We start from the raw sequence: 15,089 nt of genomic DNA, 5'->3' as shown, positions 1-15,089 counted from the left end.
AATAAAAAACGTTGAAAAAAAATTAAAAAAAAAAAAAAAAAGAAAACGGTAAGTTAACTTCAGTCACCATGAATAATATCAAATAAATATTTCTCAAAAACTGTAATCATGGGGTGCCTGGCTGGTCAGTCAGTAAAGCGTGCCACTCTTGATCTCGGGGTCCTGAGTTCAAGCCCCACATTGTGTAGAGAGTTTACTTTAAAAAAATTTTTAGGGGAGGGGCGCCTGGGTGGCGCAGTCGGTTGAGCGTCCGACTTCAGCCAGGTCACGATCTCGCGGTCCGTGAGTTCGAGCCCCGCATCGGGCTCTGGGCTGATGGCTCGGAGCCTGGAGCCTGTTTCCGATGCTGTGTCTCCCTCTCTCTCTGCCCCTCCCCCGTTCATGCTCTGTCTCTCTCTGTCCCAAAAAATAAATAAATGTTGAAAAAAAAAAAATTTTAGGGGAGCCTGGGTGGCTCAGTCAGTTAAGCCTCCAACCCTTCGTTTCTGCTCAGGTCATGATCCCATGGTTTATGAGTACGAGCCCCACATTTGGATCTGTGCTGTTGGCGTGGAGCCTGTTTGGGATTCTCTCACTCTGCCCCTCCTCCTCTCCTGTGCGTTGTCTCTCTCTCTCTCTCTGTCTCTCTCTCTCACACACACACACACACACACACACACACACACACACACACATTTTAAAAAAATGAAGACAGGGGCGCCTGGGTGGCGCAGTCGGTTAAGCATCCGACTTCAGCCAGGTCACGATCTCGCGGTCCGTGAGTTCGAGCCCCGCGTCGGGCTCTGGGCTGACGGCTCAGAGCCTGGAGCCTGTTTCCGATTCTGTGTCTCCCTCTCTCTCTGCCCCTCCCCCGTTCATGCTCTGTCTCTCTCTGTCCCAAAAAAAATAAATAAACGTTGAAAAAAAAAAAAATGAAGACAAATAAAAACAGTTTTTTATAACTTATTCAAAAATGTTTTGGAAGGACTGGCTGGCTCCGTCGGGGGAGCATGGGACTCTTGATCTCGGGGTTGTGAGATCAAGCCCCACATCGGGTGTAGAGATTACTCAGAAAGTGAAATCTTAAAAACAATGCTTTGTTTTATGGATGGTCTTACATAACCTACAAACATGCAAAAAATAATCAACAAAGAAAACAGTAAGAAACAAACAAAAAAAAAAAACCAGTAAGAAAAGTACATGAAACAGTAATTATCATTCCAGGCATAAAGAATGTTTCTTAGATAATTGTAACAGATACAAGACCTGACCACTGAAAAACTTCATTTAAAAGGAAAAACTCGGGGCGCCTGGATGGCGCAGTCGGTTAAGCGTCCGACTTCAGCCAGGTCACGATCTCGCGGTCTGTGAGTTCGAGCCCCGCGTTGGGCTCTGGGCTGATGGCTCGGAGCCTGGAGCCTGTTTCCAATTCTGTGTCTCCCTCTCTCTGCCCCTCCCCCGTTCATGCTCTGTCTCTCTCTGTCCCAAAAATAATAAATAAACGTTAAAAAAAAAAAAAAAAAAGATGCTTTAAAAAAAAAAAAAAGAAAAAAAAATAAAAGGAAAAACTCTGAGCTATTAGAATATAAATAATTACCAATTAAAATATATCCCATTATCTGTATAAACCAAAAAACAATCATCTTTCATTACCAAATTAAATACCGGTGAATTCTTTTCTTTTCTTCTGTAAATTTTTTATTGCAGTAATTCACATACATAAGTTAAAATCAAAGAGACTTACAAAAGTGGTAACGAAAAATTAATCCCCCATTTCACTCCTTTCAATCTCCAAGACTTAGTCCCCACATACCAACTCTTTCGAGCGGTTTTCTGCTATTTACCTTCATATATATATCAGTAATATGGTTCTGTTTTACTTCTTAGCTATATATGTTATTTACTGAGGTCTTACTAAGGAAAATGAGGACTCAGATTTCTTTTTTTTTTTTTTTTAATTTTTTTTTTTCAACGTTTATTTATTTTTGGGACAGAGAGAGACAGAGCATGAACGGGGGAGGAGCAGAGAGAGAGGGAGACACAGAATCGGAAACAGGCTCCAGGCTCTGAGCCATCAGCCCAGAGCCCGACGCGGGGCTCGAACTCACGGACCGCGAGATCGTGACCTGGCTGAAGTCGGACGCTTAACCGACTGCGCCACCCAGGCGCCCCGGACTCAGATTTCTTACATTACCACTGCCCACCACTATCACATATCATCACCGCCACCATACCATCCTCCCATCTTCAATCCCCATCAATTTATTTCCTCCTTCAGAAGTATAGCCTAGTGGTTAGAGCACAGACCCTGCAGTCAGACTGCCTTGCTTTGGAACCAGCTGTACCCACGCTAGCTATGTGGCATTGAATAAGTAAGTCCTGTAACTTCTATGCTTCTGTTTCCTCATATATGAAATGAGATATAATAGTACCTATTTTACAGGGTTACTGTAAGAATCAAATAATTTAATGCATGTAAAGCATTTCGATAGTGCCTGGAACACAGTAAGCACTAGAAATATCTCTGCTATTATTACTCCTATGTCACAATCTCTCATTAAATCAAAATACAGTATTATGACAAGAACATATTCTGCTGAGGCCAAGAGTGATACACATTTGGCTGCTGAGTTATGGAAGAGAATCTGAGAGAATCTACCTACGCCGTAGAATAAACCCCAGGCTTTTGCTAAGGCAAGGGAGGGCTAGGCATGCGACTACAGAGCTAAGGGCAAGAATCCGAGGGTGTAAATTTTTTTTTTTAATTTTTTTTTTTTTAACGTTTATTTATTTTTGAGACAGGGAGAGACAGAGCATGAACGGGGGAGGGGCAGAGAGAGACGGAGACACAGAATCTGAAACAGGCTCCAGGCTCTGAGCTGTCAGCACAGAGTCCGAAATGCGGGGCTCGAACTCACAGAGTGCGAGATCGTGACCCGAGCCGAAGTCGGCCGCTTAACCGACTGAGCCACCCAGGTGCCCCCGAGGGTGTAAATCTTGAGACCTGTAGTGTCCAATACGGCAGTCACACTAGTCACATGAAGCTATTTCATCTAAAATTAATCAAGATAAGATTAAATTTAAATTTAGGCTCCTTAGGGGGCGCCTGGGTGGCTCAGTCGGTTAAGAGTCTGGCTTTGGCTCAGGTCATGATCTCACGGTTCATGAGTTTGAGCCCCACGTCAGGCTCTGTGCTGACAGCTCAGAGCCTGGAGCCTTCTCTGGATTCTGTCTCCCTCTCTCTCTGCCCCTTCCCCGCTAGCTCGCTCTCTCTCTCTCTCTCTCTCTCTCGCTCGCTCTCTCTCAAAAATAAATAAACATTAAAAACAATTCTGGACAGCACAAATCACAGAACATTCCTGTAGCTGACAAAGTTCTGCTGGACAGCACTGCCTCAGACATTCTACAGACTTTCACAGTTCCAGTCTTTCATCCTTCTATCCAGTTACAGCTCTCCTCCAGTACCAAGCCATTCCCAGGTCTAACACAGCAAGTAAATCAACCTTCTTCGTGTTGCCCTCTCCCACAGCAGACCCAAGTTCCAGCTTTCCCCTGCGCTGCTAAGGCCGCAACTACCAGGACACCAGGCAGCCTTCATTTGAATTAGAAAAAGCATCCTCTTTGGAATGAGTGGCATGTACCTCTGTAGAAAGAAAAAGGCAACCCTTCTTCTGGAGCAGAGCGCCTGCTGGCATCTCACTGCCACGTGCCTCCTCGGCCAGATCCTCTCCTGCTAGTGTAAGTAAAGACCCCAGTTCCCACTATTTCATCTACCTTCCATGTTCCAAAATTCTGTTGCCATCCCTCCCCTGCTTCCCTCTCATTCTCTGGCCTTATTATGGGTTTATATCTTGGCACATTCCTTTACTGTCATTTTAGTAGATTCCATATGGATTGAATCCTCAAACTAAAAGGCTGAATTAATTCTTTTCCACTTGTATCTTGTTCTTTCTGTTAGGATTCCATCTATCAGTGTTGGGAATGCGTTCCAGTCAATCATACAACAAAAAGTCAAGTTAGAGGGGCGCCTGGGTGGCGCAGTCGGTTAAGCGTCCGACTTCAGCCAGGTCACGATCTCGCGGTCCGGGAGTTCGAGCCCCGCGTCGGGCTCCGGGCTGACGGCTCAGAGCCTGGAGCCTGTTTCCGATTCTGTGTCTCCCTCTCTCTCTGCCCCTCCCCCGTTCATGCTCTGTCTCTCTCTGTCCCCAAAATAAATAAACGTTGAAAAAAATTTAAAAAAAAAAAAAAAAAAAAAGTCAAGTAGATACATACCCGAGTAGGATAGAGGCAGAGACCCTCCACAGTCTATGTTTTTAAAGGAACGCTGACAAACAGAATTACGCATCTGGGCATTCTAAATTCTGTGCTCCAGAAGCGAAACTAAAACTCCTACCAAAGTGAAAAAGTCACTTCGCAGAAAAACTCCTTTGGCCAAGAAGGCCTCAACAACGAATTGACTCCTCATTCTGATGCTCTCTGATTTAGCAATCTGATGGATAATTATGAAGAAAAATAGAAGGAACACGTACTGTATTTTTATTACAAACCTGTGCTGGTGGTACTTGCAATGGATTATTATCCAAAATCATTACTTGCAAATGATGCAGCTTCCTGTAACAAACTGGAATTTCGGTCACTTTATTACAGGAGAAATCCAGCTTGACTAAGGGAAGATCTCCTAATTCTGTTCAGAAATGAAAAATAATTAAATTACATTGCATATAGTTGCTCTCTTGTTCATTTCAGTAAAAAGAATGAGCATCTTACCATCTGGCAACACGTGAAGATTATTTCTTCGGATATTTAGCTCTCTAAGTGAATGTAATTTTCCCATTTGTTGGGGAAGGACCTGAATCTCATTGCAGCTGATATCCTAAGGAAAAAAAGAAAATAAAATGATAACAAACTAACTGAGAAATACAGACATATTTCCATTTTCAAATTAAAGCACATGGCTAATAGCAAAAGCTACCTCAAATGTTGTTTCTCTGAAAATGGATTATCTGGCAGATTTCTATTCATGTTTCATCATAAAGTCAAGGTGGCACAGTTAAATTTTTCCGTGCAAAACTGTGAATAATAACTTAGGACTACATAATTCAGCCTTTTGAAAATCGCAGCTGGAGACCACTCTCACCAGCCCAAACCAGAAGTAAGGATAATCCAGGCACTCCTCATTCAGAGGTAAAATAAAAAACAACGATCAATCACTTTGATAATCTGTCAATTACGGTAGTTTTGAATTACTCTGTTGGACAGAAGCTGAGAAAGTCAAGGATTTACAGACGTGAGCTGGAGAACCAAAGGCTATGGTCAGAATCAATTTAAACCTCTTTCTCAACGGGACACAAAATATGAGGGGTTACAAGCTCAAAATCTTGTGGCTCACATCACAACGCAAAGACTTTCCAGGAGATCTGAATCAGAAATGTCTCAAGGTTAAATTAAAATGCAAGTTCCTGATTTAAAGGTAAATGACACCACTGTCCCATAACAGGAGACAGCTGAAAGTAACTGTGCCCTCCTCTTCCTCCCCTCAAAGAAAAATCTGCAGCGTGAGCTCATACAGCAATCATTCCAGACACACGGCAAATGAAATTCACATTCTTCTGCAACTTCTTCCGATTTCCAGCTTTCACTGGAAATGATATTAGCTTGAAGGGAACAGAGTGGCACATATATTCAGTTTTATCAAAAATTAAAAAGGCAAGAGGGTAAATTCTGAATACTGAAGCCACGTAGGGAAAAATCCAGTAGAGCTAAGACATTGGAAAAATGTATCCCGGAACACCTGGATGGCTCAGTTGGTCAAGTGCCTGACTCCTGATTTTGGCTCAAGTCAAGAGCTTACGATTCGTGAGATCAAGCCCCAAGTCAGGCTCCGTGCTGACAGCACCCGAGCCTGCTTGGGATTCTCTCTCTCTGCCCCTCCCCTGCTCACACGCTCGTGCTCTCGCTGTATTTCAAAATAAATAAATAAACTTTAAAAAAAAGAAAAAATGTACCCTACATACTTCTTTCAAACTATACCTAAGGCACCTTCATTCAACAATATCTATTCATTAAATACTATTTGCTAAACCAGGTTCTAAGTGCTGAATTTAGATTGTCTCATGGAGAAGCTGGTATTTGAGCAGTCTTGTCAGAGCTGAAAGTATGAGCCATGCCAATATATAAGAAAGGCAAAAAAGAAGGAACTTAAGGAAAAAAAGAAGGAACAATAAATGTAAAAAGGCTCGTGAGCAAAACATGCCTGACTTGTACTAAAAAACAGTAAGAAATTCAGTGTCACTAGAAGAAAGCGGGCAAGCAGGAGACTAAACTGGGGGGAGGGGTACAACTTAGGCCTTTACTCGGAGAGGTGTGGGCAGGAACCAAAAACTTATAAACAGAGGTATGACATGATCTGACTTCTATTTTTGACAGGACCTTTGCTGCTACGGTGAGAATAGGCTATTATCCAAATGAAAGATAATCAAATTTGGAGAAAACGTCCTTTAAATTAATACTATTGCTTCCTGCAAAAAGTATCCAATACTGGAGAGTTCTATATAAAAAAATCCATTGAAATTTGATAGCCGCCCAGAAGAAATAAACCCAAACACAAAAAACTGACCCACTCACCAATAGGTACTCTACAAAATACTCTGCCGGGATTGGAGACCTGAGAAGATTTCCTACGTTTCTAATTACAGAATCGCACTATAGTTGCCCACCACATTCTTGCGGAATGGTGTCACGGGAAATACTCCAATGACAGGTAATACCCACAAATTCATTACGTGATTTACCATTATCAATTAGCCATCTTAATGCTATCTATCCACTGTTACCGATTTCAAGAATTTAAATAAAAGCATGATATTTTTATAGTGTCTAGTAAAATACAATCTTTAGTAGCTTTAAAATATTCTATTTAATAACTAAAAATACTAGAATAATTCTAAAAATCCTAAATATTCTTAAAATTTTATCTATCCCAAAACCATCTCATGTAATATAATTTAGAACATAGGGCCAAAACTAAATGACAAAAAAAAGAAAAAGAAATTACATAGCCACAGAATCTTAAAGTATAATATTTATAAAATCTTTAGAAATATTAAATATCTAGGGGCACCTGGGTGGCTCAGTCAGTTAACCGTCCAATTCTTGACTTCAGCTCAGGTCATGATCTCAAGGTCCATGAGTTCAAGCCTCACCTCAGGCTCTGCGCTGACAGCGTGGAGCCTGTCTGGGATTCTCTCTGTCTCCCTCTCTCTCTGCCCCTCCCTCACTCACTACACTCTCTCTTTCTCTCTCCCTCAAAATAAATACACTTAAAAGAAATATTAACAGTGTCTGGGTCAAGCTAAATATTGGTCCCCTTTTTACTATGAATTTGTTAAATCACATCTAGAATCTTCTGTTCATTTGTGAGTATAATGTTAAAAGGGACCTTAATAAAGGGAAACATTTTCAGGATAAAAATAGCTAAAAATAGTGAGGCACCTGGGTGGCTCAGTCGGTTAAGTGTCCCACTTCGGCTCAGGTCATGATCTCACGGTTCATGGGTTTGAGCCCCACATCGGGCTCTGTGCTGACAGCTCGGAGCCCGGAGCCTGATTCAGATTCTGTGTCTCCCTCTCTCTCTGCCCCTCCCTTGCTCATGCTCGGTCTCTCAACAATATATAAATGTTAAAAAAAATTTTTTTTAAATAGCTAAAAATAAAAAGTAATGAAGAACAGATATACAGAAAATATAGAAAGGAGTAAAAGTAATAAAGATGTTTAAACTACAGAAAAATAGGCCTTAGAGTTTGGTGAAATGGGAGAGTAAACACATGACAGATTACAAATACTTAAAGGGAAGAAAAGTTGTCATTATCTATACTTTTTCACATGGTAGTCCCAGGACCAATGGATAAAAGTGATAGGGGGTGTGTATTTTAGTTCGAAATAATAAAGATAACAAATAGGAGGTTTGCAAAAGAGAATAAAGGACGCCTCGGTGACACACACACACAAGATTTATCCACCACTGAAAACGTACAACTAGATGTGTTGGGGATTCCTATGATAGCAAGTGGTTAAAATTCTATGGTTCTAAAACGTAACAGGACTAAGTTCAAGGCAGTCTCCTTGTGTTATAATTGCACATGCAGGTATTCATTACTGGATAAAAGAAATAAAAGGATGATGTTCCTGAAACGTCTGTTCATAACATTCTATTTGCACATTAATTTGCCACTGAAGAATCATGGATAAGTTCCTCAAAAAAACTTTTGGCCCTCCACACATAATAAAGTCATACTTAAGAATACTTTCGGGTTTTTTTTAACGTTTACTTATTTTGAGAGAGAGAAAGAGAGAGGGCAAGACAGAGTACGAGGGGGGGGAGGGCCAGAGAGAGAGAGAGAGAGAGAGGGAGAGAGAGAATCCCAAGCAGTCTCCGTGCTGTCAGCGCAGAGCCTGAAGTGGGGCTCAACCCCACAAACGGTGAGATCATGACCCGAGCCAAAATCAAGAGTCAGACGCTTAACCAGCTGAGCCACCAAGGCACCCCAAAACTTAAGAATACTTTTAAAATGTCCGTATATCAGGAAAGCATTACTCCAGACAGAACAAAAAATAGAAATAAACAGCAAGCTATACTGTGTGAGGTGGAAGCATTGGCGAGAAAGAAATGCCTTCCAAAGTCCTTCTAGACGGACTAAGAATCAAACTGACATGAGACAAATTAACAGGAGAAAATGAAATCCCGTTTCTTAAGTACGGAGAATCCATACCAACGTGAAATTCCCAAGACAGGCAAGAAGAGGCTTATATGACATCCTGAGCTAAGGAGAGGGGTAAGAGTCTGGGGATACAAAGGAGGAAGAGCATTATTAGCAGGAAGGTGAGAGGAGAGGGAGACACAGAATCGGAAACAGGCTCCAGGCTCTGAGCCATCAGCCCAGAGCCCGACGCGGGGCTCGAACTCACGGACCGCGAGATCGTGACCTGGCTGAAGTCGGACGCTCAACCGACTGCGCCACCCAGGCGCCCCTCAAATAACTTTCTTAGGCAAAGAGGAACCTCTGTTAATAGTGCCTATCCTGGTACAGGCTCTCCTTTCCACTGTAAATTTAGACAGTTGAGGTGGGGGACTAAAGAACTTTTCCTAAATCTGTTGGATGGATTGCTTTTAACTCAAAAGAAGCATGCCAAAGTGCCCATCCTGGCCTGCCCTTGGCCCCTCCAGAAAGTAACAGAAAGATGAGAAAACGGACCAATGTTTTGAGGAGATAATTATGTTTCTCTCAAAGTTCAATGTCCTTTAATACCTAAAATGTCCTGTACAAGGTAATTACTTTATTCCTTTATTTCTACAATCAGTTGTACACAATGGCCTCTTTCTATCTTGGTCCCAAAAGTGTTGTAAAATCACATGAGAATATAGAAGCGCGAGAGCTATTTTGTTCATTCTACTTTGCAGGCATTACACTCTCTTCCTTTATTCCCTTTCTCTGAGGCTTTCATAGCAGCCCCGGTCGAAGACCTTTACTGCCCCCAAAATGCACAGACAAATGCTTACTGGGTTGAAAAGCATTTCTCAAAGCTTATAAGCAAACCTTCTGATCTCACTAGGACTGAGAAACAGCCAGGCTCTTAATGTGGCTGTGAGCTAAAATCAGACATAAGCAATGGGATCTCAAAATTTTACTACGGTGAACACAGGCACATACCAAGTTATTCTTTAAAAAAAATTGCACTGAAATTCCATAAAAAGCAATCTTCCAAAAGCATGTTATGCATATTACACACAATACATTATCATACACGACCGATACAACTGTTTTACTCACCAATTCCATTAAGTCTTTTAACTTCCCAATTTCTTCTGGAATGGATACCAGTTTATTATTACTGACGACCAAAACTTTAAGGGGAAGGTCAAATAGGTATTTTGGCAATGTTGACAAAAGATTTCGACTGAAAAGAATAAGAGAGTCTCATTATGAGATATGTCTGAAATTTCTGCTCTGTTGAAAAAGAACAAATCACCTCAAAAGTAAATAAAAAGCTTCACCAAATAATAACTATCATTTAATGAGTGCTTACTGTGTATCATACTAAAAGCCTTAAATGTAGTATCTCCTCTAATACTCACATTAACCCCGTAAGGCAGGTTAGCAGCACTATCTCTATTATACAAATAAGAAAACAAAGGTTACAACTGTGTTAAGTGACTTGCCCAGTCACAGAAGACTGCAAAGCCTGTGTTGTCACCTATGATACTGTCTTACATGCCATCAGTTCTCCAAACCCAGAATCATTCTTCTGCGCTAGAAAATGCCACAACCTTGTTCTCTGGTCTCATTTCACCGCATTCAATACCTCCATACCTTTACCTAAGGAAAAGTCCCAAGGATAAGTTTGCACATGCCACCATGTTAAAACATTTATAAAAGAATGACTGGGGCTACACGTTCAAAAACATGTAGTAACCCTAATCCATTCCCTTTTCTTATGAGTTTATGGTATAAGGGCCCACCCACACTGTTATCTCGGATCAAAGCTGACAGAACATTCCTATCTCTGTGGATATAGCACAACTAACATTAGAAACAACTAACCTAAATATAGCAACAACTCGCATTTATTGAGTACATACTACGTGTCGGGCCACGGTCGGAGTACCTCCCATGAGGTAACTTCGCTAACCCTCACAACAACCTGCTTTAGGAAGAGAGAGAATATCACGATGCCCATTTTACAGATGAAGAATCAGTCAAAAAGAGATTAAGCAAACTGCTCCAAGTCACACAGCTGGGAAATAGGAGAGCCAGGATTCAAATCTGGGCAGTAAGGCTCTGGGGTCCTTCCCCTCAACGTACGTACGGTGGGTCAAATTCACATACCAATGCAGACTGACCCAAATGATCCCTGCTATAGATTCAATGTTGGTGTTCCCCACAAAATTATAATGTTGAAACCTAATCCCTCATGTAATGGCCTCTGGGAGTAGGGCCTTTGGGAGGTGATCGGGTCATACGGGTGGAGCCCCCATGAACGGGTTTAGTGCCCTTATAAAAAAAAATACCTCAGAGAGCTCCCTTGCTCCCTCGGCCAAGTGGGGACAGCTAGACGACGGCCGTTTATGAAATCAGGAAGCAGGTCCTCACCAGACACCAAATCTGCCGGTGCCTTGACCTTGGACTTCCCGCCTCCAGAAATGTGAAAAGTAAGTTTCTGTTGTTTACAAGGCACCCAGTACATGGCATCCCGTCATAGCAGCCCAAACAGACTAAGACAATCCCCCTACTAAAAAAATATAAAGTATACCATTACATTTACACACTAACAAGTATTCATAAAAATAAGCTATTATTTTTCCTGTTTTTCAAAGTGGCAGTGATAGACCGGTACCTAGCACTGTGCGGAACGAACACAGCAACAAAAACCCAGTGGCAGCCCAAGGAAGAACATCAGGACCTCTCCCTCCCCATGTTATGCCTGCAGAGGACATCCAGAAATACTAGATTGGCTTTAATCACAAGGAACAGACTTAAAAAAATAGACAATGCCCCTAGACCAGCAATCCTGGCCAGGCTGCTGGGATGTCAAATATGCCAGGAGCTTGTTACAATTCTTGACGCTTTCAGGATCAAATAGAATCCTTGGGAAGGTGCCCTTGTGGAGCACACAAGGATCTTCCTACAGAATTCTTCTAAAAAAGGGAAGAGCACACAGGAAGAAAGAGCTGAAAAAGCATCTTACAAGTTTCTCAAGGTATTTTCACCAAAATAAAAAACAAAGTAAGTGAGGAAAATAACAGACCAAAAAAAGTTAAAAATTGGTCTATTTTGGGGGGGGAGGGGAGCACCTGGCTGGCTCAGTGGGTAGAGCATGCGATTCTTGATCTCAGGGTTGTGAGTTCAAGCCCCACGCTGGGCCTAGAGCTTATTTAAAAAAAAAAAAAAAAAAAAAAAAAAAAGCTTATTTTCCTCCTTTAAGAAGGTTCATTGAGTTAGCAGTCAGCTTTCTCCAGAGTCGAATTTCTTAAATTTTTTTTTTAATTTTTTTTTTCAACGTTTATTTATTTTTGGGACAGAGAGAGACAGAGCATGAACGGGCGAGGGGCAGAGAGAGAGGGAGACACAGAATCGGAAACAGGCTCCAGGCTCCGAGCCATCAGCCCAGAGCCCGACGCGGGGCTCGAACTCACGGACCGTGAGATTGTGACCTGGTTGAAGTCGGACGCTCAACCGACTGCGCCACCCAGGCGCCCCCAGAGTCGAATTTCTTTATACACAGCTACTAAGTCATTAATCTTCACTTTTTTGCCATGTTTTAGAGACAAAAGAAATCAGAAACAAGGACTAATGTTATTTCAATAAAGTTTGTTCAAAACTGTTTGTGACTATACACAGAAATCGGGAGGTGACTTTTAGAGATCAAAACAGCAAAGAATCAGAGAAAGTTTTAGTGAAACTATTTTAAGATTACCATACATTTCTATTCAAATAGAAATTCAATTTTTGACAAGTTACTTTTTTCCATAAAAGAGCAAACTGAAACCAAAACAGAGACAAAACTTAAACTAAGGCCTTACTTGCCTCAAACCTCTCCCCCAAGCCAGGCCAAGGAGATATTAGAGAATTAGAAAAGAGCAACCCAAATGACTACATCTATGAAAGGAATTTCCTCTCACACATTTTCAAGTATAAAGTTTCAGCTAAAATAGTTAAGTACTGCTAGATGACGTCACTGAGGGAGACACACAGAAGGATTAATACATCGCAGTGAGGAAGGAGCATTATTACTTATATGTATTAGTATTTCCCACTTCCCTATATGGGAATTTAGACAGGTCATTTTGTTAAGGAGGGGGAAGAAATGACCCTTACAACTAAAAAAAAAAAAAAAAAGGAATGCAAGAAAATGATTCTACTTTTTTTGGAGATTTGATTTTTTTTAATAATGTCTACACCCAACATGGGGCTCAAGCCCACAACCCCGAGATCAAGAGCCACACATGTCACAAAGGCGCCCCGAAAATGATCTTAAGCATAAGTCACAACATACCAGTTTCCATTCAATGTCACTCATTTGACAGGACAATCTTTTTCTTATACTTATTGAATGGTGACTGGTATAAATAGAGGGTAACAGCTAAGAAAGAGAGTTCTACAGTCATACTGCTTTGATCTGAATCTTGGCTCTACCACTTGCTGTGTGTGTGTGTGTGTGTGTGTGTGTGTGTGTGTGTGTCTATATGTGTACACATACACACACACACACACACACACACACACACACACACGACTTTGGGCATACGGTTTCCCTCTGCACTTCAGTTTCTCATCCGGAATGCAGGGATAATAATAGTACCTTTCTCAAAATGCTGCTGAGGAGATGATGTAACATGGATAACGTATTTGTAATGTCTGGCACACAGTAAGCATTATTAACATCAACTGTTATCTACTTCCTAACATTCCAACGCTCCCATCCTAATCCATCCATCCTTAAAGTGGCAACAAGAACTCACAAGAGTGTGAAAAACAGAGCTCAAGAACTGTTTCTTCATAATGGCTCACTTTAAGGGGCGTCTGGGTGGCTCAGTCAGTTAAGTGCCCAACTCTTGGTTTCGGCTCAGGTCATGATCTCATGGTTCGTGAGTTCAGGCCCCTCATCGGGCTTTGAGCTTAGGATTCTGTCCCCCTCTCTCTCTGCCCCTCCCCTGCTTGCGCTTGCTCTCTCTCTCTCTCTCTCAAAATAAAGAATAAACTTAAAAATAATAATAATAATAATGTTTCACTCTGAGGATGCATATAAATAAATCTGTAGTGTGGTGCTATGGTTTCAGAAAAATACTTCTGCTCTAAAGCCTTGCTACCCAAAGGGATAAGGACCAGCAGGCATTGGCATTACCAGGGGGCTCGCTAGATGTGCAGATAATCAGATGTTTTAATCCCCAGGTGGCTCCTGTGCAGGTTAAAGGTTGAGAAGCGGGGCGCCTGGGTGGCGCAGTCGGTTAAGCGTCCGACTTCAGCCAGGTCACGATCTCGCGGTCCGGGAGTTCGAGCCCCGCGTCAGGCTCTGGGCTGATGGCTCAGAGCCTGGAGCCTGTTTCCGATTCTGTGTCCCCTCTCTCTCTGCCCCTCCCCCATTCATGCTCTGTCTCTCTCTGTCCCAAAAATAAATAATAAAAAAAAAAAAGGTTGAGAAGCAATACTCTCAAGAACAAGACCAAAAACCTATAAAGTAATGTGAACACGTAACAAATATAAGTAAGACACTGCTGAAATAAATATGGGTTACACAGCCAAACCAAACACAATCCTTTGTTACTGGAAAGGATTAGAACCGTAATAAAAAACAAAATCTACAAAAAAAAAAAAAAAAAAGGTTTCCTTACCTAATGTTAAGGTATGTTAACATCTGCAGGTTTTTAATAGCTTCAGGAATGGTTTTGATGCAATTATGATATAAATTTAATGTTTCAAGAGGTGCAAATAACCAAACATCAGAAGGAATTTCTGTAAAACGATTTCTCGAAAGATCTGAAAAAGAAAAGTAGTATTTGAGTATCAAACATAAACCTGTATCTATTAACAATTAACAGAATTATTTTCATACTTGCTGAATCACTTAGAACCTAAGCAACTACTTAAAATATCATAAAATATGGGGCTCCTGGCTGGCTCAGCCGGTACAGCATGTGACTCTTGATCTCAAGATTGTGAGTTCAAGCCCCAGTTGGGTGTAGAGCTCACATACATACATACGTACATACATACAATATTATAAAATATTATCCAAAAAGGCAAAAAAAAAAAAACCCATGTAGAAACATACTCATTTAAAGCTTATTTATTAACAAATTGTACTTGATACGCTTTGATAGCTTTAAAATTTATCTTTTAAAATACCAATGAAGAATTCTCTCCGATCCTTTCAAAAACACAAAACGTCCTCCGCTGATCCCACATCCTCCTCCACCTCTTCCTCCTTCACAGCCAAACTTACATAAATCTACAACACATCTAAATTTCTTACTTACCATGCATTTCTCAACCCACTGTAATTTTGTTTCTATTCCACTTTCATGCTCATCAAGGTCACCAACAGCCTCCATATCA

At 41.3% G+C, this 15,089-nt stretch overlaps 1 protein-coding gene across 3 annotated transcripts in view; it reads right to left on the bottom strand.

Annotated features, from left to right (window-relative positions):
• LRCH2 (leucine rich repeats and calponin homology domain containing 2) overlaps nt 1–15,089 on the bottom strand; it is a 102,247-nt gene that overhangs the window by 56,146 nt on the left and 31,012 nt on the right. For all 3 annotated transcript variants that reach the window (XM_040468511.1, XM_040468512.1, XM_040468513.1), the window contains exons 2-5: nt 14,366–14,510; nt 9,807–9,933; nt 4,747–4,852; nt 4,527–4,663 (exon numbers count right to left, since the gene is read on the bottom strand). In XM_040468511.1, coding sequence (XP_040324445.1) covers nt 4,527–4,663; nt 4,747–4,852; nt 9,807–9,933; nt 14,366–14,510 — 515 coding nt within the window. The remainder of the gene's footprint in view (nt 1–4,526; nt 4,664–4,746; nt 4,853–9,806; nt 9,934–14,365; nt 14,511–15,089) is intronic.

The sequence above is a fragment of the Herpailurus yagouaroundi genome, unplaced genomic scaffold (genome assembly GCF_014898765.1).
Source record: "Herpailurus yagouaroundi ecotype Mexico unplaced genomic scaffold, PumYag 67700, whole genome shotgun sequence".
Taxonomy (NCBI): Eukaryota; Metazoa; Chordata; class Mammalia; order Carnivora; family Felidae; genus Herpailurus; species Herpailurus yagouaroundi.
The sequence above is the reverse complement of the archived record's forward strand: the minus strand, read 5'-3'. Positions and strand labels throughout refer to the sequence as shown.